Source organism: Larimichthys crocea, chromosome IX, assembly GCF_000972845.2.
Source record: "Larimichthys crocea isolate SSNF chromosome IX, L_crocea_2.0, whole genome shotgun sequence".
NCBI lineage: Eukaryota > Metazoa > Chordata > Actinopteri > Sciaenidae > Larimichthys > Larimichthys crocea.
In genome coordinates this window covers 1,238,218-1,260,573 of record NC_040019.1, presented here as the reverse complement: position 1 = coordinate 1,260,573, position 22,356 = coordinate 1,238,218, and the positions used below count along the sequence as shown (strand labels likewise).

General features: G+C 41.7%; 2 protein-coding genes across 2 annotated transcripts; one reads left to right on the top strand and one right to left on the bottom strand.

The window, feature by feature from the left end:
* Positions 1–42: 42 nt before the first annotated feature.
* si:ch1073-398f15.1 (cardiomyopathy-associated protein 5) lies at positions 43–10,345 on the bottom strand. Its single transcript, XM_019264742.2, has 3 exons — positions 10,326–10,345; positions 6,179–6,365; positions 43–5,045 (listed from the first exon to the last, which is right to left on the bottom strand). The coding sequence occupies exons 2-3, from the start codon at positions 6,301–6,303 to the stop codon at positions 2,825–2,827; spliced, it is 2,346 nt and encodes a 781-aa protein (XP_019120287.1). The 5' UTR covers positions 6,304–6,365; positions 10,326–10,345; the 3' UTR covers positions 43–2,824.
* On the top strand, positions 9,005–21,794 carry homer1 (homer scaffold protein 1). Its single transcript, XM_019264640.2, has 9 exons — positions 9,005–10,005; positions 16,962–17,118; positions 17,727–17,858; positions 17,944–18,036; positions 18,734–18,903; positions 20,201–20,360; positions 20,443–20,553; positions 20,640–20,720; positions 21,034–21,794. Exons 1-9 carry the CDS (start codon positions 9,728–9,730, stop codon positions 21,229–21,231), a joined length of 1,380 nt encoding a protein of 459 aa, XP_019120185.1. The 5' UTR covers positions 9,005–9,727; the 3' UTR covers positions 21,232–21,794.
* Positions 21,795–22,356: the final 562 nt, after the last annotated feature.

Here is a 22,356-nt window from a genome sequence, read left to right as displayed (position 1 = left end):
AACATAGATTAAATGTTAAATATAAATATTTAAATTTTTATCATCACTGTAACAGTGTTACACACATTAGTAGCTGTAAACACTAGAAAAATACATTCAATAAATTGCATTTACAGACAGCTTTATTTTATGTCCTGTTTGTTATTTTGTCAGACGGTCGCCAGTCAACACAGTTGTTGGTTAAACCCAAACACTGGTGGTTCATTAGCCCAGGATAGTAGCCAATTTCTTTGCTTTACAAGGCTCAGCCGCATAATTTTATGTCTGTTATTTCGCTGTTTTGGTGGACAGTCACCAGTTAACATGGTCACGAGTTAAACCGAAACACCGGTTCGTTAGCCCAGGAAAGCAGCTGATTATTTTAATAGCAATTTCTTTCCTTATGATCATGTCCTATTTTATGTCAGTTACTTTATGTAAACCGCAGACGCATTCGCCTGGACTGTCACCACTTAACATGGCTACTCCTTAAACCGAAACACCTGTTTGTTAGTCCAGTAGTTTATTTTAATATAAAGGTTTTACTCAAGAGACTTAATTTGGCACATATCTGTAAAATGTTCAGTTGCTTAATTTTAATACTTGTTTACCTCACAAGACTTAATTTAGGTGAGGAAATTAACCCAAATATGTTTATTATCTATGTGAATTGACATATCCACTCTATCTGCTGTACTTCTATGGCCTTGAGACTTGTTTTGGAAATTTCTGATGGTTGAGCTGTAACTCACAGCTGCCACCTGTCGATGTGGAGGAAAAAAAGGTGATTTGAGAGTTAGAAATTAGAACAATGCTCCTTTGTAACACTGAGTGTCACCAGAGCTCTTTCTTTAAACTGATTATAACAGGCAGACCAGTACAGACACAAACACTGCTCTCCAAAACAAAATACCAATCCTGTTTTGCACGTTTACTTCTCCAGATGGGGCTAGTATTTGCAAAATATGCTTGCAAATAATGCTTAATATATGCCCGATTTAATGGCCACATGGGTCAGGTAAATACCGCACCATCCAGTCTAGAAACAGCTCCTTTTTATTGGCTAAAAAACATCAATACAGAGTGATAATTACTGATATTTGGTGTGGATCATATAATAACCGGTAAAATGGGTGATAGGTAATAGGTAATCTGTCAAAAATGGTGTGAAAATACACATTTGCACGTATCATTTTACATTTTTCTGGCTGTTTACAAGAGGCTGCATAGCACACAGACTCCTACTTGAGACGAGGTGTCAGGTTAACCCGCCGAGGAGGCTTATTTATAGCTGAAGATCCACCCTAACGTCACACAAACACTGACACATGCACCATCACCATTTTTTATTCACACTCATGTCCCCAAACCTTCCCCATTAAACACGATTCAGGATTCATGCACTAATGCCACCAGTCTACACCAGAGAGAAACAAAGGAAACGTGATTTTTTTGAATTCATGCAGTATGAGTACAGGCTGGTACAAATTATAAAAACTAGACTGAGATAAACAGCAGCAGTCAACAGTTTGGACACCTTCTCATTCAATGGTTTTTCTTTGATTATTTTCCACATTATAGATTAACACTGAAGACATCAAAACTATGAATTAACGCATGGAATTATGTGACAAACCAGAATACGTTTTATATTTAAAGTCGCCACTTTTCTCAAGGCCATCTGGAAAGGTTATTCCGATATATCCTGTGCACTTGTTGCAGTCCGACTCATCCCAAAACATCTTAAGTGGGTTCAGGTTGGGTAATTTTGGAAGCCGGGTGATGCATCACTCTGATTTTTGGTGAAATATTGCTTACATAGCCTGGAGTTTTGGGATCTTTGTAATTTTGAGAAACAACTGATAGTCCCACTAAGCTCAAACCAGATGCTTGTTGGTTAAGTGTGCCTTGAATTTTGAATAAATCACCAGCAAAGCACCATTACCACTACTGCTCTTCTAAGTTTCACGATGGGAACCACACATGCAGATACCACCCGTTCACACCTTTGATAGTTTTGAACCAAATATCTCAGATTTGGACTCATTAGACCAAAGTCCAGATTTCTTCTGGTCTAATGTCCATTCCAAGCACTTCTCTTCTTCTTGTTGGTCTCCCTTCGTTGTGGTTACTTTCCAGTTATCGACGATGAAGGCCTGATTGACGCACTCCCCCTCTGAACAGCTGATGTTGATATGTGTCGCTTGAACTCTGTCCCGTTAATTTGTGTTTTCTCAGGCTGGAAACTGTGATAATCTTCTCTGCAGCAGAGGTAACTCTTGATCTTCCTTTCCGGTGTCCAGAGCCAGTTTTATCACAGTGTTTGATAGGTTTCAGGACTTTGGGGATACATTAAAGTTCTTTTGTTCAAGACTGACCTTCATGTCTTAAAGTAATAATGGACTGTACTTCTACCTCTGAACAACGCATCTGATCAGGTGGTCTAAAACACACGAAGAAGGCAAGAAATCCACAAATTTACTCTTGATAAGGCGTATCTGTTAATTGAAAATCTTCTAAGGTGACGACCTCATTAAGCTGATTGAGAAGAGGGTGCAAAGCTCAACAAAGCAAAATATGTCTACTATGAAGACACTAAAATATAAAACATATTCCGGTTTGTTTTAACACCTTTTTATTATATGTTCCTTCATAGTTTCGATGTCTTCATTAAGAAAAACCATTGAATGAGAAGTTGTGTCCAAACTTTTGGTTGCTGCTGTACAAGAGTTCACACTCTTTATCTGTGAAGTTTAAAGAATTGATCTCAGTTGATTGTAATCTATTTCTACTGTCATTTTAAGACTTCAAATCAGGGCACATAAGCAACATGTTTGTAGCTCGGTTAAAGTATTATACACTGTCCTTTTTCTTTAGCTGGTTCTCGTTGTTTCTCTGCACAAGCCTCTGTTTCAGCCGATTCCGATGACTTTACATCGACCACTTCTGGTTCAGTTTGTTTTGCAGCTGCGTCAGTCTCGCTTGTTTTCTCTTCTTCTACTGTTTTAGTGTCTTTCCCCTCAACTGTGGTTGTTTCGTTGCTACTTTCAGTCTGTGGCGACTCCACTGCAGCCAACACACCCTCAGACAAAGCAACATTAGAGGAGGTTTGCATAGTTTCCTCTCCATTTCCATCCCCTTCATCGGCAGTCTCTGCTGGTGATGCCTTCTCTTTCTCCTCCTCCCTCTGCTCCTTTACACCAGCCTCTTCTGTTTCCTCTGTGACAACGTCAACTGGAGTCAGAGGTGTCAGATCCAGACATGACTTCGGAGAGGATGTTGCCTTTTTCCTCGGAGGGGGAACTGGCTTTTGCTCTTCTGAATCTTGTTTCCACAAATCCCGATGTGTAGGCTGGTGTTTCTCGTCCAGGGTTGTGGGATGATCATCTGTAATTCCCCAATCAGGGGGGAACTCTAAGCTTGAGAGGCTGAGTGGATCTTCAGGGATTTCGGCGGGTTTTTCTACCTTGATTGAGACGTTTTTGTTTGTCTTGTCTTTACTCTTTGTTGTCGGCTGGGGTTCATCCTCTTCAAATGTTCGAACGAAAGGCTCTATGTCACATGGAGAAGAGTTGCCGCTGGACCTGAGGAAGTCTGTGACTTCCTCCTCTGAGTTTGGCACCTCACCCTTTTCAGGCTTGGACAGCATATCGGCGATATCATACAAATCTTCGGACAATACCCGAGGACTTTCCTCAGGGCATCTTCCTTCTTCAGTTGGTTCCACTTCCACTGCAGGAGTCTCATCTATAAGGACATATTTCTCTAAATATCCCCTGGCCTCCCGGTCTGAATGCCTGCTGTGGAAAGACTTCTCAGAGGTTATACTTTCCGTATCTTCTTCTTTTTGCCGACAGCCGATCGCTTCCTCGTACAGGTCTGTGTAAAGGAAGGCCATGGCTTTGGGCTCCTCCAGCAAAATTGGGTCAATAATTTTGGGAGGTCCTTCTGGTAGAAAGATTGGAGTCAGGATGTCCTCGTGGCTACCAAACAAAGATGAACCGCTCGGTTTTGAAGGGAGCCTTGTAGGTGCACCACTAGCTACCTGGTCGCCTCTGTCCAGACTTTTCAGGTAGTCGTCTGTACCACCATAGAAGACTTCATCTAGAAGCTCACAGGTGATTTCCTCTAGGCTGATCGTGTCTGACTTGTCATTATCCACACTTGTTGTTGTTGTTGTTGTGGTGGTGTTGTCTTCAGCAAGTTTCTTGGCCTCCTGGCTCTCAGTTGTAACCTCTACCTCTTGTTCCACCTGTCCCTGTGCGGCCACGGCAGGACTGCCTGGAGCTTGGGCATCAATCAGAGTGAATGGCTCGAAATAGTCCACATTGCCAACAGCTCCTCTGCCAGGAGGTCTGGGCACCGGAGCCCCTGGTGGATCCATTACATTTAAAGGTGGGGGCTTGACCTGGTCACCTCTTGCGGCACCTGATCCTGTTGTTGAAATCACCAGCTCATAATCATGGCTTTCTTCACTGGCTTTAGGAACGAGGCTGTCCTCGAGATAAGAAAGGTTGTCAACCATTTCTTTGCTCTCCTCTTCATCCACAGTAGCAAATTTGGGTGGAACAATAATGTTGAGGATTTCAGAGCCCTCAGAGACTAAGCGGAATAGTCGTTGCTCTTTATCTTCGTGAGGATCATTTGGTTCTACCTCGTCTACTTCTTCGGTTTTCACATTTGGCTGTGAGACTTCCACCAACTCCGGCCTTCCTGAGACGTTCTCAGAGCTCTGTACGAGGGCTTCTCGTTGTCTGTCAGCCTTGCTCTTTTGACCGCTCACTTTATTTTTCTTACGTCTTGTAATCAACGCCTCGTCCATAACAAAGATAATCTTTCCCGCTGGAACAGACCCAGGTGTTGCAGGCCGTACTGCAACCGGAGAGCTGAAGTCCATAGTGGGGTTTCCAGCTTCAGATGCCCACGGCGTGGAGCACCGACTGGGGGTCGTCTCCCATTCGATCCCGCTGTCCTCGCCTTGCATCGTCACCATGGAGAAAGATGAGTCCATCATAAGGCACTGCATCTTAGGCCGCACGTTGTCATCGTGGACGGCCTCACGTAAACTGAAGGCACAGTAACAAAGAAACAATTTGGCAGTGAGATGAATCTACACAAGGAGAAGCATATTTAAGCTTATTTCATGAACCGTTTTGGTCCAGCATACATGACATTTGACTTCATACAAGAACATTTCAGTGACCAAATGCACCAAAACTCTTGAGACTGCCTGTTCTGCTCTGCCAAATTTAAAGTTCTTCACTCAGAAATGAGCAATAGAAAACATAACAAATGAGTTGGTGTCTATGGTGGTATTAAGGGATGGCAGACAACTAGAAAATGTTGATAAGCTGCCAACAATGTATGTGGTTTGATGCTAAAATCATCATCGTAAAGAGTAGTGTTTCTCAAACTTTTTACCACCTCAGAAGATAATCTTTCCGAACACGACTATCATGACAAATGTTAAAATACAGCAGCTACAGACAGTTCAGTTTTTATTTATTTATTGTTGAACCCATTTGAAACCATGATTACAGTGTTTTTAAATGTATTTTATCTCTGCTTACTATCTTACAGTCTTAGTACAGTTACTTATTATAAAACTTTTGAACCTATTTTAAATTACATTCCTGCAATCTCAAAGTTTGTGTATTTTTTATTAAAAACAAAGTATTTTAATGGTATTTATTTATTTATTCAATTAAAAACCCAAAGAAGTTTAAGAACCAGTGTCTTAGATTACAAGAAATTAATTATTTTGATTTTTGTGATGACTTTTCATGTTTGTTTTAATATATATTTGTTAAGATAATCAATATTTTACTCATATTTAGCTCTAACACATTGTTTATCATGAACACCAAATTCAAACTAAATCAGTCCTGCAGTAAATCCTCCCTTAATGAAGACTTAAAAAAAGTACTGGGGGATGTAGGATGTAAGTTTGTGGTGCTGGTGGAGTGGTGTGGACAAAATGATAGAAACACCTGTCAGTATAACGCAATATAGATCAAAAGCACAAGTGCACCCTCCAAAATGACGATTTAGCTATGAAGACTCAGCCAAACAAGTGATTTCCTCGATTAATTCACCATTTTATGTGGGAATGGAGCCAATTTATTACTGTAAAACAAGATGAGTGACTTGGGATTTGTTTAGAAGGAGCAACTTTGCTCAATAACTGTCTGACTTGTACCTGTTTCTAAGGTGTTCCACTTCATCGCTGGCATCTCGGTTTTGCTCAGTCACATCTTCGGTTGTCAACGCTGTCATCTCAGCGTCCGCATATGCCCGTGCCAAAGCTTCTGACAAAGCATCCATTGTTGTAATATCTTGATGAATTCGCTTCAACCTCTCAGCACCACCGCTGCCTGCTGCATGCTCTGTTGATCACATTTAAAGAGCAAGCATGCTCGAGTTGGGTTTTCATGCTCAGCGTAATCTTGAAATAGAAAACTGGTCTTCCAGTGTTTCATGTGAAGCATTTGCAGCCCGGCAGTCAGGGAGGTTGATTTGTCATCTGGTCACACCGGCTGAACCCTGAAAATTGGCATATATATATTCACATGTATATAAATAAGTCTAATCTGGGTTAATTAGTTGTATCCTGTGACTGCTTTGGGCTGTAAAATGCAGCAACATGAAGTTAATGCCTCTGTTTTATTTTCTTCTTGCCAGGTCTAAATATAATTTTCTGCTGGTCGCCAATATCCGATGTCATGAGTCTGTCTGGAAGTCAAAGGCAGACATGAACGTTCAGAGTGCTCAGTGTAGTCGTGCACAACTGATCAGGGATCAAACAAATCCCACACTGAGCAACTAAACTGGCAATATTATCAATAAAGCACAGATTTATGGGCTCTGTTGTATTTTATTGATCCACACGTGTAAAAACACATCCACCCTTACAGCTGTTTGTGTCTGTTTTACCGTGTGACAGAGATACTTCATGAGAAGTTCAAGACTGGAGGAGTTAAAAGGAATGTTTGGAATACTTTCTATAAATCAAATGACTGATGGGCAAGACAAAAATGTACTGGCATTACACGTTTACTCATGCGTAAATTAATTGTTTGGTCTATAAAATGTCTCAATAAAACAGTGGAAAAATGTTTGTCACTCTGCATTCATGTCTTCGGATAACCTTTACCCTTTTATCTAACATCTTTTGGATTACTACGTCTCAAAATATATATTTGCACTTTTTAAATATCCTGCATGCTGTAAACTTTTGCACACTACCTGGTGAATACTTTGCACAATCCTGCACAAGGAGTTAGCAGCTGCTGAAATTGTTCTTCTTGTGGATGATCAAAACTGAATAAAGGATCCATAAAAAGATGAAAAAAAAATACTTCAGTATCTCCATTTTATCCTACTTTATATTTCTTCTTCAAAAAACATATAGAAATATTGCACCATTGCACATATTTTACAGCTTGGCTACTTTCCAAAGCAAGGTTTACACAAGTTTATAAAATATTCAATTTATTTGTCACATCGCAGTTACAGATACAAATACCTCTTACGTACAAATACATGAATAATAATGATAACTCTCTGCATTATGAGTACTTTTACTTTGATATGTGACAAAGTATTTGTACTCTTTTACTCGAGTAAAGGGTGTGTGTATATGTCAGTACTGGCTGTATCAATAATTGTCCACAAGATGGCAATCATCAGTAACATATTGTGTGTTCCTGTCTCTGTCTTATCTTCTTCTCATTCCTCAGCAGTGTACGTAACATTTTCTGTTGGACGTTTAATCTAAAATCTGAGCTGTTACTTCATACCCAAATCCGGTACCTGACTAAAAGTATCAACACCACAGTGTAAAAATATGTTATTAAGAGTAGAGATCCTACATTTAGGTGAAGTAAAAGTAGTCATTCTGCAGAAAAATACATTATATTATGACATTGTTAATACTGCTGCATCAGTCTGTAAGTATAGAAGGTACTACTACTACTTTAAATACAGTTACTGCAGGTGGTTCAGTGTATTGAGTCCCCTAACAAGATAAATATAAGAGATTATTAATGAGAGAGGAAAGAAGAAGTAAAAACTAAATGCTGGGACATACAGCTACTTCCAATGTATCATATTTTTGACTGTGACAGTTATATATCTAAATAAAATTATATGAGAAATGTAAAAACTTCTAGTTTAATTTGCAACAAAGCATCATATTTTCTAATGTTCTATAGACTCTTAAAAGTAACTAGTAACTACAGCTAAATGTAGTGATAAAGCAGCAGAAAAGTGAAGTACAAGTACTTCGAAACTGTAGTTGGGTAAAGTGTAACGTTTCCAGCAACAGTTTTTGCAGAGCAGTGCAGATGATTTGACACTGAAAGGTGAACATTTTTTAGATTTTTTTACTGTGTATTCAGTCATAATTTGACCTTTTAAGGCTCAAACAATTATTAGAAAAGAAATTCAAAGGGGAAATGACTCTTAGGTGGAGCAACTGAGATAGATAGATAGATAGATAGATACTTTATTGATCCTAAAGGACATTAAAGCATCCAGTAGCAGCATGCATTAAACAGACATTAGACTTTATAACCTATAACACAGGAGCCATGCCTTAAAATTGACCTGAGATAGATCTAAATTTAAACATTCGCAGAGAAATGAAACATTTTCATAGGATTTAAATATGTACAACTTCAAAAGTACTTCAAAATTGTACGAGTAAAGTAAAATGCATTGCGTATATTTGGTGTATTTACTGTTTTAACACTGTATTTTGTCTGTTTTTATGTTTTATTATGCTGTCCTTAAAGTTATTATTAATATTAAGACTTATTTCGGTCCATTACTCCACATATTTTGTGTTTTAAACGGTCTGTTTTTATGTTTTAATGTGCTGTCCTTAAACTTATTAATATTATTTCAGTCAAACACATTTTTTGTGTTTTATACAACTTTATTTTTTTACTTTTATTACCAGTTACGTCAAATTTAAAGATTGTTGATTGACAGAGCACCAGCAGCAGCAGCAGCAGCAGCGGGGGATGGAGGAGGACGCAGCCGAGCAGATGAATGAGGTGCGCGGCTTGATGAGAGGATGAACCCCGGGGCGGATGGATGGATGGAGGAGCATCATCACCAGCAGCAGCATCCACACTTTGGTTTAAATCTAACGCTTTAGGATAATTATACATATATATATGTATGTATATATAACAAGACAGACTGGTGTTTATTTAATATTTATTGTTTTCTGGGGTTAAATCGGCCGGATGAAGAGGAGGAGGAGGATGTAAAAAATCCTGGATCGAGTCTCAGAGATGAAGCTCGGTGCTGGAGGACGGCCACCACCATCATCATCACCGGGCACCGACTCTCTCTGCGGCCGTGTTAGAGCGCTTCGTTTGCGGCTTTCTTGAAGGGATTTAAAAAAGGAAGAACCAGCGACTGAAAGCGGGATTTATGACCCGTATTAAGGGTTGAGGTTGTCGGCTTTGGAGGCGGACATTCTCCCCCCGGCTGCTCCGCTCTCATCCCGGCGGAAAGAGTTAGCGACGAGCGGCGGCGGTTAGCTCCGTTTTAACGGTTAAAAACAACGTTTATTTCAGCTTCTTTCGACGTTTAAAAACTCCACAAGCTTAACTCGGTTATAATCCTCATTTATCCCGACTTTAACTTCCTTTTTTATTATTATTTTTAACCCTCCCTCCACAAACTGCCAGCTAACGGGAGAGCTAACCGCTAACCAACCGTCGGTTCATCATGCATGCCCGGGCACGTTCGCTCGGATGAAGCCGGACATGAAGAGCCAAAACACGGGCAACAACAACAACAACAGCCATGTCGGAGTGAGAGGAAGCAGCAGAAGCACCGTGGCTCCACAACAACAACACCAACACCAACAACCAGCACAGGAGGAGGTGGAGGAGGAGCGGGTTTAGCTGGAGAGAGACACCGAGAGGAGAGAGGGAGGAAAGCCGGGGAGGGACGCTCCAACCTCGGCTTCATTTCTCGCACTCAAACCGCCAAATACAGCAAAATGGGGTATGTAATCCAGCTTCTTCTAACACGCCTGACTGTTTATTATGTGTCATAACACACCTGTGTGTTTACACCGCTGGAGCAGGTGAGTTTGTACTTGTATTATTTAATGTGTCTGCAGATGTTTCCTCCTGATCAGCAGCGACCTACTTCTGCAGCATGGGGATTGGTTTGTTGTCCCATTGTTGGGGGCAGGGTGAGGGTGGACATCTGTAATACTCAAGGCCAATGCTGAGTGTAATCCAGGCAACAATCAATTCAACAGCACAGAGAGAGACAGTGTCCTTGTGCATATATATATATATTTCTGTGTGTGTGCTTACCCTTTAATTAGGGAGTCATACTTGGATGTTTCCAACAAGTGCCACATCTTGTGTTCGTCTGTAATAGATGGTTGTAAACAGGCTTTACTGCAGCAGAGAGCAGCAGGTCAGAGTTCAGCAGCGTGTGCTTACTGTAAAACAAACACATATTTCTGCAGCAGTGACATAACACATCCTTGTTTTTTTTGTCTTGCATAAAACAACAGATCATTTGGTTTAATTTTGAAGTTTATTGGCCCGGCAGGACTGATTATACAGCTCTGGACATGTGTGTTTGCAGAGGAGGCGGTGATTTGTGTGATCCAAACATTTCCAGTTACTCGATTTTAAAGTCTGATATTTGCAACGTCTTGTCAAAAATATTGTGTTTCAATTCATATTTGTTGGCGTTTAATAACTTTACTTTATTGGCCCGACAGGACTGATTATACAGCTCTGGACATGTGTGTGTTTGCAGAGGAGGCGGTGACCCGTGTGATCGATTTTAAAGTCTGATATTTGCAACTTCTTGTCAAAAATATTGTGTTTCAGTTCATATTTGTTGGCGTTTAATAACTTTACTTTATTGGCCCGACAGGACTGATTATACAGCTCTGGACACGGGTGCAACATGTTGTCGTGTGATCGCAGAGGAGGCGGTGACTCGATTTTAAAGTCAGACAGGCTTTAACCTGCCGGGAGATCTTTTGTTTTTGTCATAAAATCTGATGACGGACGAGAGAAGCTTAAAAACGACATAAAACAACAGATCATTTGGTTTACTTTTGTAAGTTTATTGTCCGACAGGACTGACTATACAGCTCTGCTCGAGAGACACAGACAGTGAATGAGAGTGAGCGAGCGCCGGCGTCGATTATGCCCGATTAATCAAAAATAAAAAGTTATTTCAGTTCAACACCTGATCAGACTTATTAATCGATTCATTGATTAAAAGAAACAAAGGTAAAAACAACTGTTTTACTACATCTATAAAAGTAATTCAAAGGAAAACCTCAAATTCAAATATTTGCTGTTTTTTTTTTATGATGTTAAAATAAAAAAGTCAATGCATTTTTAAACTTTATTGGCCCAACAGGACTGATTATACAGCTCTGGACACGGATGCAACATGTTGTCGTGTGATCGCAGAGGAGGCGGTGACTCGTGTGATCGATTTTAAAGTCTGATATTCGTCAAAATATTGTGTTTCAGTTCATATTTGTTGACGTTTAACAACTTAAACTGGTGGGGAGAAAACGTACACAAGAGATCGGCACGGCAGACAGGCTTTAACCTGCCGGGAGATCTTTTGTTTTTGTCATAAAATCTGATGACGGACGACAGAAGCTTCAAAAAGTAAAAGATACAATAAAATAGTAGTAGAGTATGAACAGGCAAGGGCGAATGCTCGGGGGTCATAGAAATCTGGTGATTCTCGTGTAGAAAGATCTTTACATTTATAACTCTACATATGTAAAAAGAAAAGGATGTTTCTGTCGAGTACTGGAGATCAAAGTTCTTAATCACGAGAGAAACGTGGTGAAATCTCGTCCAGATCTCACTCAAATGTGACTGTCACTAAAAATCCATGTTTACAAAGCAAAATATTCTGAATACACATCTTCAAACTTCAAGCCCTAGTTTTCAGCTGCAGGTTTGTTCATAGAGATCGTCTGTTGTTTGGAGCCATGACTGCAAAGTTTGTACCAGAGGTACTACAGTAGTACCACAGTTTGAGAAGCAGTGTACTCGATAATAGAGAAAATATCTGATGAGTTACTCGTTAGTTTCAGCCCTGATTTTAAGAAGTGATGCACGGTTCACGTCAGGTTTTGCAGACGTGTTTGTCTCTTTTATTCGTCTTACTGTTTCTCTTTCACTTCCCTCTGTTGGTGTTTTTATATTTTTCACAGAGGTCAAAGAAACTTGGTCTGAAAAAAAAGGGAAAGTATGCGCTGTAACTTCTGACTTCTTAACAACCCGGACGGCGTGAAAGCTTCTCTGTATTTTGAGAGGGAAAAGATTGAAAGTGTCAGCCAGAAAATCTGCTTTGCCAATGAACATAAACACACACACTCACACACACACTCACACACTGAAAGCCGTGAGCCTGCTGAATGGCATATGGGTGTTTTTAAACTGGAGGTTGCGCCTCGCCAAAGCCCCCGCTGCCCTCACTGCCTCCGCCGAGCGACTGTGGGTTAACCGACGGATCGGATTGGACGAGACAGAGAGAGCGAGCATGTGGCTGAGGGGACAGATCGAGTTGTTGGACGTTCGCAGCTCATGAACCGGACTGCCTTTGTGTCACATGGCTGTTGCCATGACGACGCAGCAGCTGAGTTAGTGATGCAGGGTTTTGTTTTTGTTTCCACAGACTGATGATTCTGATGATGTCTGCTCGGACTACTAAGCTTAAAAAATGATAATTACATCAAGTCTAAGATGATTTTGCTGCTTTAAAATTAAGATAAGATAGACTTGAAATGTGACAGCAGCTCACAGTATGCAAGGCGGACGAGAAAAGAGGTTTGTAATCGTCAAAATAGAGACATGAAGCATGAGCAGCGATCGAGAGACATAGACAGTGAGTGAGAGTGAGCGAGCCCCAGCATCGATTTAATCAAAAATAAAAAGTTATTTCGGTTCAACGCCTGATCAGACTTATTAATCGATTCATTGATTAAAAGAAACAAAGGTAAAAACAACTGTTTTATCTATAGGGAAAAAATCAAATTCAAATATTTGCTAAAAAAAATGTCATTGCATTTTTAAACTGACACATTAAATAATTCAGTCAGTTAATCGAGAAAATAAACAGATTAAATAATAACAAATTGCATTATTATAATACAGTTGCACCAAGGTGACAGTTTGCTCAGTAATTAATTAAGAAAAGCAAATAAAATCAACTTTTTTTTTGTAATTAACTGAAGTGATTTCATGGAAATTGACTCGTTCCAGCTTCTCAAATTCACCTAAAAACACCAAATGATTATTCAGACTTACAGATGAATTAAAAATTAAAATTAGGACTACAGTATTTTGATGAATACACAACATCGACTCGATGTCCTGTGACTGATTTGCAAGCAGCACGTCCTGATAAAGGACGCGCTGTCTGCAGTTAGGAGGACAGACAATGCGTGTCTTTGTTTTCCAGTATGCAAACGCCGGGCCGGTGTCTGCGTGTGTCTTCTGTGTTCGCCAGCGTCTCTGCTCGTCCTGAATGAAGAACTGCTGATTCGATAACATCTGCGGTCGGATTCCTCTGTCAAAGTGCCACAGCACAGTTTCATTGTGAAGAGGAGGATTATGGGAGGAACAATCGTCACACGCTGTCACAGAAACACAACGCCGCGGGCGGATTCTGATCTAAGCCACGCTGTCGGGACTGATGACGCCCTGAAATCTGAAATGACTTGCTAAAACGTGACGAGGGCGACCACTTCAACACCCTCTGATGTGTCGTCAGTCCAGCAGCGACTTAATCTGATTCATATTCTCTGTTTGAGTCGATGCTACAGCTTCACGAAAACCATAAAAAACACAAAATTAGATGCTCAGTTGACCTTTTGTTCCTCCTAAAGTCAGATCACACACATATGCAAATACTTAAAGTTGTGTTTAGCCACCAAACTGGCAAAACAGCTTCACCATAATCTGATAAAACTTGATTCCTGCAGACAAACAGATGATTTAAGGAAAATGTATAGAAGAAAGTCGTGCTGGAGTCTGACAGCTGTTGGTAGCTGGAGCTACTTTGTTGTTCAGGACAGAGACGGTGTGTTCAACCAACCCATGACGTTTAACGTTTGCTTAATTACTCAGTTATCTCCACCCGATTTAATCTGACAGATGATTACAGATGTTTTTCTGTGTTGCAACGACCTCACTGTTGCATAAATTACTGTTAATTTCAATAGTAAATCAGTCCGTCGTTATCATTTCAATTCGCACCGTGCGCTGAGAACAGAACGCTGATAGATGACACGGAAAGAGCTGCTGTAAGCAAATCATGTCCGAGGAAGTACGTACACGAATATGATCTACAGTATGGACATCTTTAAATAACTGCACTCGACTTAATTAACACACCAAGACTTGACGAGAGGTCCCAGCCAAGCAATTAAATCTACTCTACCCTGGGAGACAGATCGACATCTTTAAGTGTCTTTAAGTGAGTCCAGTGTCGACGTGAAGAAAACATTCAGAGCTTTTTGTTTTCGTCGTTCTTTGGTGGATGGGTTTGTTGAGAAACGAAGTTCAGCAGCCGTGTTGGAGAGCCGACAACCCGGCTACCTACACCCAGAGCCAGAATTAAATCTCACTCTAGTGGCTTATAGACTAGCCTGATTGTAGACTGTCGGCTGAAGAGAGGGTTTATTTTTGTTTGGCTGTTTTAAGGTTTAACAAGCGTTTAAGTGAGAGACGGAAGCGATTGTGTGTTTTGCATTTCTGGGATCTGTTTTGCATTTCGATAACCGTTTCAGATACGACGAGTGTCGACCTCCTCAACCCGTGTTGAGGACGATTAGTATTAGCTGTGATTGTGAAATTAGTTTCAGATCTATGGTCATTAGTCTTTTATATCCGTCTGTTTCTATTTATTATTGCATAAATTACAAAATAAACTAAAGAGAAGACATTTGAAAGAGTCTCTGCGTCTGCCTGTGCTCATAATTTTAATATTTAGTCAAAAATAATAATAGCACAGCAGCACAAGTCTGTGTATATTCTTGTATTTCAGATACTAACATACTAACTGTCCATTGTTTCATTGTAAAATCTAATAATTTGATCTCCTCCTTTCATATTTTATACAATCTGTCCTGAGCTGACTCGTTGGCTTTCATATTTTGAAGAGGACGTTTCCAAACTGTCTGTATGTCTCCGGGCGAAAAATCTGCTCATAGCTTCAGAGCGTTTCAGACCAGTTACAACCAGACAGTCATAGCTTGTTTTTTTTTTTGCTTTTTAATCCAAGACCCTGGGAGCTTTTCATCCACCGCCGTGTTTTGGAGTCCGCCCAGAGCCTGCTGAATCTCTGCGTGTCGGCACAGGTGCTTCCAGGTCACCTTTGGCGTCATCGCTTGTTTTTGTACGTCAGCGTTCGACATCCCGCTGCCCTTTTTTCTCCAGCCAAATCATTCGAGTGCATCGCTTTGAGCTGCAAGTGTCTCGGTGTCTCCACAGCTGCACGAGCCAAACAAATGTGGAAGTGTACCAGCCTTTTATTTCACCGAGCTCTCGCCAATCACTAAAAGTCAGTCCCAGATTCACTCTTGTCCGCCGACTCTCTACTTTTCTCTTCTTAGCTTCATCTGTCAGCGTCCTCTTCTGTCTTTTCTCCTCTGCCATTATGTCCACAGAGGCTGCTGAGCCCGGTTACATTGCCCAGCTCCTGTTCTGACACGACACTAACTCCGCTCCCCGTCAGCATTAGCCTGTAAACCTCTTCTTCTTCTGCTTCTTCTTCTTCTTCGTGGTCCAAAACACAGACATCAGAGGGAAAACCAGAAAACATTTCCTCCATAAAATATGATTCAGTTTCACCAAAATCAGTGAAATAGTTGGTGAAAGTTGGTTCAGACGTTCATGTTCCCCTGAGGATGAATCCTAATGACTTTGATGATCTCCTGACTTTTACTTTAGAGCTACCATGAGGTTCACATTGGTGGTTTGAGTGAAATATCGCCACGACTATCGACTATGGGTTGTCATGAAAGTTGGTTCAGATATTCATGCTCCCCTGAGGATTAACTGTAATCATTTCAATTTCCTGACTTTAACTGTAGTGTTATCACGAGATTCATGTTTGTTTTTAGAGTGAAGTATCTCCTCAACTGTTAAATGAGTTGTCATTAAAGTTGGTTCAGACGTTCATGTTCCCCTGAGGATGAATCCTAATGACTTTGGTGATCTCCTGACTTTTACTTTAGAGCTACCATGAGTTTCACATTGGTGGTTTGAGTGAAATATCGCCACGACTATCGACTATGGGTTGTCATGAAAGTTAGTTCAGATATTCATGCTCCCCTGAGGATTAACTGTCATCATTTCAGTTTCCTGACTTTTACTGTAGTGTTATCACGAGATTCATGTTTTGTTTTAGAGTAAAGTATCTCCTCAACTGTTAATTGGGTTGTCATGAAAGTTGGTTCAGATGTTCATGTTCCCCTGAGGATTAATCCTAATGACTTTGGTGATCTCCTGACTATTACTTTAGAGATACCATGAGGTTCACATTGGTGGTTTGAGTGAAATATCGCCACACTTATCGACTATGGATTGTCATGAAAGTTGGTTGAGACATTCATGTTCCCCTGAGGATGAATTGTAATACGTTTGCTGATCGCTTGACTTCTAAACTAACTTAACTCGTCGACTTGAACACGATTGTTTCCTGAATCGTCGATGTGGCTGCAGTGGCGACCGAAGCTAAATTGTCTCGTACACAAACTGTACTCGTCTGTTGTTGTTTTTTATCTATTTTGGTGAAACCAAATCCTGTTTTTCTTCCGCAGGCGCCGGTATTCAGTCACACACACACACACACACACCACATATTTAAGGGAGCTTAACCGCAACAAATTGAGGCCTTTTAAACCGGGATACTGATTGCTCCATCTCGTCTTCTTCTTTTTCTTTGCACAGAGAGCAGCCCATCTTCAGTACCCGGGCCCACGTCTTCCAAATCGACCCAAACACCAAGAAGAACTGGGTCCCCACCAGTAAACATGCTGTCACGGTGTCCTACTTCTTCGACAGTACCAGGAATGTATATCGGATCATCAGTCTGGATGGATCCAAGGTGTGTATTTTACAATATTTAGTATGTTTAATAAGACCCGTACATGTGTTTCACGGTCAGTTCCACAAATCTCTGAGCCATACCTCCATCAATAAGAACTTTGGATTGTAAAATGTTGCAAACAACAAGGATCTGGAGATAGAAAGAGGCGGTCAGTCCCGTCGTTTCTATGTGGCAGTGATTATTTTAGTCTTGAGACAGAGAGAGAGGTGCAGGGGTGGAGTTATAGCATAGTTATGTAAGTGTCTCTACTGCTGCTGCTGCTGTTGGTCGCTGGAAATAGCAGAGGAGGACATGATGATTATCCTGACAACAATAAGTCTTCTGAGCAGAGAGAAAGAAAACAAACCGAGTCCACACAGTCACAAATCTTTGTCTCTAATGTTGCTTTCCAAATTCCAGAAGTGAGAGAACTCAAACCAGTTCAAAGTGGAGTTTAACCAAACAGACGTTGACGTTAATTATCTGACCTCAGATTTATCTTTGAGACCCCCTTGACCAACAACCGTATAAAGAATGAGTCGTTTTGAAGCCGTTCAATGGCAAATGATTTGTGATTTATCAGAAAAACCAGCGATACATTTGGTTTGACGTGTCGTCCTCCACAGGCCATCATCAACAGCACCATCACCCCCAACATGACGTTCACCAAGACATCGCAGAAGTTCGGCCAATGGGCCGACAGCCGGGCGAACACCGTCTACGGCCTCGGCTTCTCGTCTGAGAGCAACCTGGCCAAGGTGAGAACGCAGAACTGATTTCTTTTATATCTTAGTGCTCTGAAAAACATAAAGCTGTTGACGAGTTTTTGTTCTGTTTTTTTAGTTCGCAGAGAAGTTTGCTGAGTTCAAAGAGGCAGCGCGGTTAGCCAAGGAGAAGTCTCAGGAGAAGATGGAGCTCACCAGCACTCCCTCTCAGGTACTGAACACGATCACCGGCAAACAGACTCTGGACCTATTGGATCTCTCTTTGAAGAAGTGAAGCTTACACATGGACCTTTTTTAGTCTCATGTGTGTCATGCTGCCTGTTTACCATGTTAATTTAATGTTTATAACTTTGGTAACAAGCCCCACACGACACTGAAGCCAACCTGAATGAATCAGTAATGTAATCATGTTCGACGACTCAGAATTCGATGTAATAATAACGATGTTTGACACTCAGCCACATTAAAGCCTCCTCTGCTCTTCCCAATGATTCCTCCTCAGGGCGGCGCTGTAAAAAGGAAAGTGTTGTCTGTCAACAAACCTGTTCAGAAGAAGGTAAAAAGAAGCGGAGGGAAACATTTCCGTGACTTTCCTCCCAAGTCTGTCCCCAGTTAATGATGCAAACTTCCCTCAGCGTGTTTCCCCTGCAGCAAAAAGATTTCTGCATATCAGTAAAGCTCATCGCTCATCGCTCAGTATTTTAATATGATATGTCAGTGTTTCTTTTTCCGGAGAGCCCTGCCATCTGTCCCGTCTATCATCCATCAACGTCAGACTAATAATAATCTGTGAATTCCCCACGTGAACCGTCCAGTTCCTCCATTCGTGCTCTCAAAGATTGACAGCTACTCCTGCCATTGTTGGAAGTATTTTTGAGCTGTCTCTTTAACTTGAATGTATTCTGCAGGAGTCGGCGCCGGGCGATCTGCAGTCACCTCTGACCTCAGAGAGCATCAACGGCACAGACGAGGAGAGAGTCACGCCGGACATGCCGGACACGCCGGAAACGCCGGACACGCCGCAGCACACCGAAGCCAGGGCAGAGCCTTCCCAGAATGCACTGCCCTTCTCACACAGGTAAACCCAGAGCCAGAAACGGATAAGTTAGGTGTCAGACATCGCCGTTAAGCAACGCGTGAAGGAGAGTTACTCGTCTGTAAGTGACTCTGGAGTTAAAACGCTGCAGCTGCAGCTCGTGTCGATTCCTCTCATCGATGATTAATCTGCTCCCTCGGGCCCTCGGGACTGCATTAAAGCAAGCTTCTGTTAATTATACACCACCAGAGGAGTGCAGATAGTTTTGTCCGATGTGCTTCAGGGGAGATTAATGCAGCAGAAAGTCATGAATCATAAATGTCGCAGTTTTATCTCAAGTTAAACATTAAAGGACTACGCGAAGGAACATTTTCTGTCCACAGTCTGTTCTAAAGATTCATCAGTCAACAGAAACTTTGATAATCTGTCGTCACAACAATAACCAACAGATGAGTCGATGATCGCAGCCTAAAGTCGGGCAGACGCTGTGTGGATTAAGTATCCGCGACGTCACCCACAGGTTTCTGAAGAGACGCTTTGAAGCCTCAATATAACGTGAATAGTAGAAGAAGTGATCTAACACAACGTGCAAGACGAATAAAAACGCAAAGTATTCGTCTGGTTGAAGTGTTTCCACACCAAACACTAGTTTAACTGTGTGCTTACTACTCTTACTTTAATGATGTGAATACTTCTTCCCGCTGACGTGTGTTCAGGTCAGTTTATTTGGTGTCAGTATTCATCACAGGCGTGTGGGAGGAGGATTATGGGCAGACGCCGACGACAGATCTGATATCCGAGCGGCCGCAGCTCGTCATACTTTTGGCGAGCCGAGCGTTCAAGCTGAAGTTACCGGCAGTGGAAACGTTTCGAGGCCTCGCACATGATGACAGTTTACTAAAACCGGATCGCACCGCTTCACTTGAACAGAAGAACGATCCAAACCGCAGAGAGACGAAACCAAAAATGCAACAAATGAAACTTTTCCAACACAGAAACTATTAAAGTTTATCGTCTGAACAACAAAGATAAAAGATGTTGTTATATTTATTTACCTTTTTAAATAAGGAGTAGCTGTAGGATCTCGTTACTGTGACAGATTTATCCATTCTGCTTCACTTCATATCAAACTAGCGGCTCGCATTATTCACGTTACTGATCCACGACCCTCTGTGGACCCCCTAGGGGTCACAGACCCAAATCTTGAATCTTAAAAATTACTCCACATTGATCAGCTGCAACATTAAAATGTTCTTCAGCGTGTTCATTAGTGATTAATAAATAAAACACTTTACGTACACTTTGCTGAGAAGTAATCTGAGTACTTCTTCCATCTCAGTTCGTCCAACATCAACAAACACTGGGAGGCCGAGCTGGCGGCGCTGAAGGGGAACAACGCCAAGCTGACGGCGGCTCTGCTCGAGTCCACGGCCAACGTCAAGCAGTGGAAACAGCAGCTGGCGGCGTATCAGGAAGAAGCCGAGCGGCTACACAAACGGGTATCTGCAAAACAACAATTTGGTTTTCGTCACGCCGCCAGGACGTTTCCTGAAGGCTCGTGTTTTTGTTTTGTGTTTCCAGGTGACCGAGCTGGAGTGTGTGAGCGGCCAGACGACGGTGATCAAATCCCAAAAGACTGAACTCAACCAAACGATAGAGGAGCTGGAGTCGTCTCTGAAGGCCAAGGAGGAGGTACGAGGAGCGCGTTCAGTGTTTAAATGTGTTTGTGTTTACGCGGGTTTGATCTGAACGCTCGCTGTTTCTGTGATCACCTGCAGGAGTTAGAGAGACTCAAAGCCGAGGTGGAGAGTGCCAACGAGTTCCAGGCTCAGAAAGAATCACTTGCAATGAAACTACAGGTGAGTACTGCACAGTAATACTGCGTTCACATCGTATTCTACCAGCGATGAAGTATTCAGATCCACATTTCTGATCAGGACCGGCAGAATAAATTCCTCTTTTGATGCCCGGAGAAACTCGAGGTAGCTTCCTCTGGAGTCTCAACCAAATCAAACAAAACAGACAAACTAAACACAGACTCTAGACTCTAGGCGGCCTTTCACGAGTTTCACGGCCATCGTAGTTCCTCCTAAACACTTGAAAGGGGATACTAGTGGTTGCGGATCGATCCAAATATCTTTTAAAGTGAGAGAATCTGCCGTTTTGTTTCAGGACACGGAGTCAAGGAACCAGGCGTTGGAGGCCCAGCTGAGTGACCTCGGGCAGCGTCTGGAGAGCAGCCAGCAGGAGAGGGAAGCCTTCCGCAAGAGCCTCCGCTCGCTGCTGAAGCTGCTGGACAGCAAGATCTTCGAGCTGACGGAGCTCCGAGACACGCTGGCCAAACTCCTGGAGAGCAGCAGCAGCAGCTAGAGCGACCTCCTCCACCATCAACACCACCATCAACACCACCAACACAGCCAGCACTCAGAGAAGAAATCACACGCATGTCGGTCACTCACAACGTCACGGATACGTAAAAAAACCCCAACTTGAATTCTTCTTTTCCACGCGTACGTGTGAAAGAGTTTGTTTACACGCGACTTTATGCATTAACGGTACACACACGTTTACAAACAAGCCAAGTAACGAGGCTTCGCTTGGACCACGCCTTCCCTCCGATCCACTCTGGAAAATTCTTGACGCTCGAACGACACGTTAAAACTTTTGAATGTTTGACAGAACATTTAAAAATAATTTTTTTTGCTCCTTCAATCATTAAAACTTCGACGACCTGCGATTCTTATTTTTTGGCTTCGGTCGCCGATTCTTCGTTTTTCTCTTCCTCGCGCCATCGTCCGCCAAAACGAACACTTGGAGTCACGCGATTGAACTTTTAAAGGGGTCGAACGTCACGAAGAAAAACTTCAAAATGAGGAGGACGACGTCTTCTACAATATCTGAGCAATACAAAGAAAAAAAACAACAAAAAAACAGGGAGCATCAGACGGTAAACGAACACGTTCCACTCACTTTTCAGGTAATTTTACTCTCGGATATGTTCGGACGACGAGCGAGGCAACGGTCTTTCTTTATAAACACTTTTTTTAAACGACGACGACTGCACTCGTAAAAATGGAGTGTGTGTGTGTGTGTGAGTGAATCTTTTCTTTCTCCTCTCGTTTCTGAAAGTGCAATCCTCTTAATTTATTACTCAGAATCTTTATTTACATCTTTGTTTTGTCTGGTACGTCGGTGTTTTTTTTGTTTTGTTTTTATTTTGGAAAAAAACTGGCAATATTTTTTGAACTATTTATCAAGAGGACGTGAACTGATGACCGCGGGTTGGATTTTCAGTCTTTCGTTGCCAAATAATGTTTTCCTGTACAGACCTGAACTCTTGCTGACGTTGCCTTTGGTACAGAGATGCATCAATGGTAGCTAAACTTTTATTCTGTGGGATTTACTATTGCCAAAAATTCAGCGTTAAAGAGGAAATACAGTACACATATATACACACAACGTGAAGAACACTTATTTAAGGGCTTGTTGTTGGTA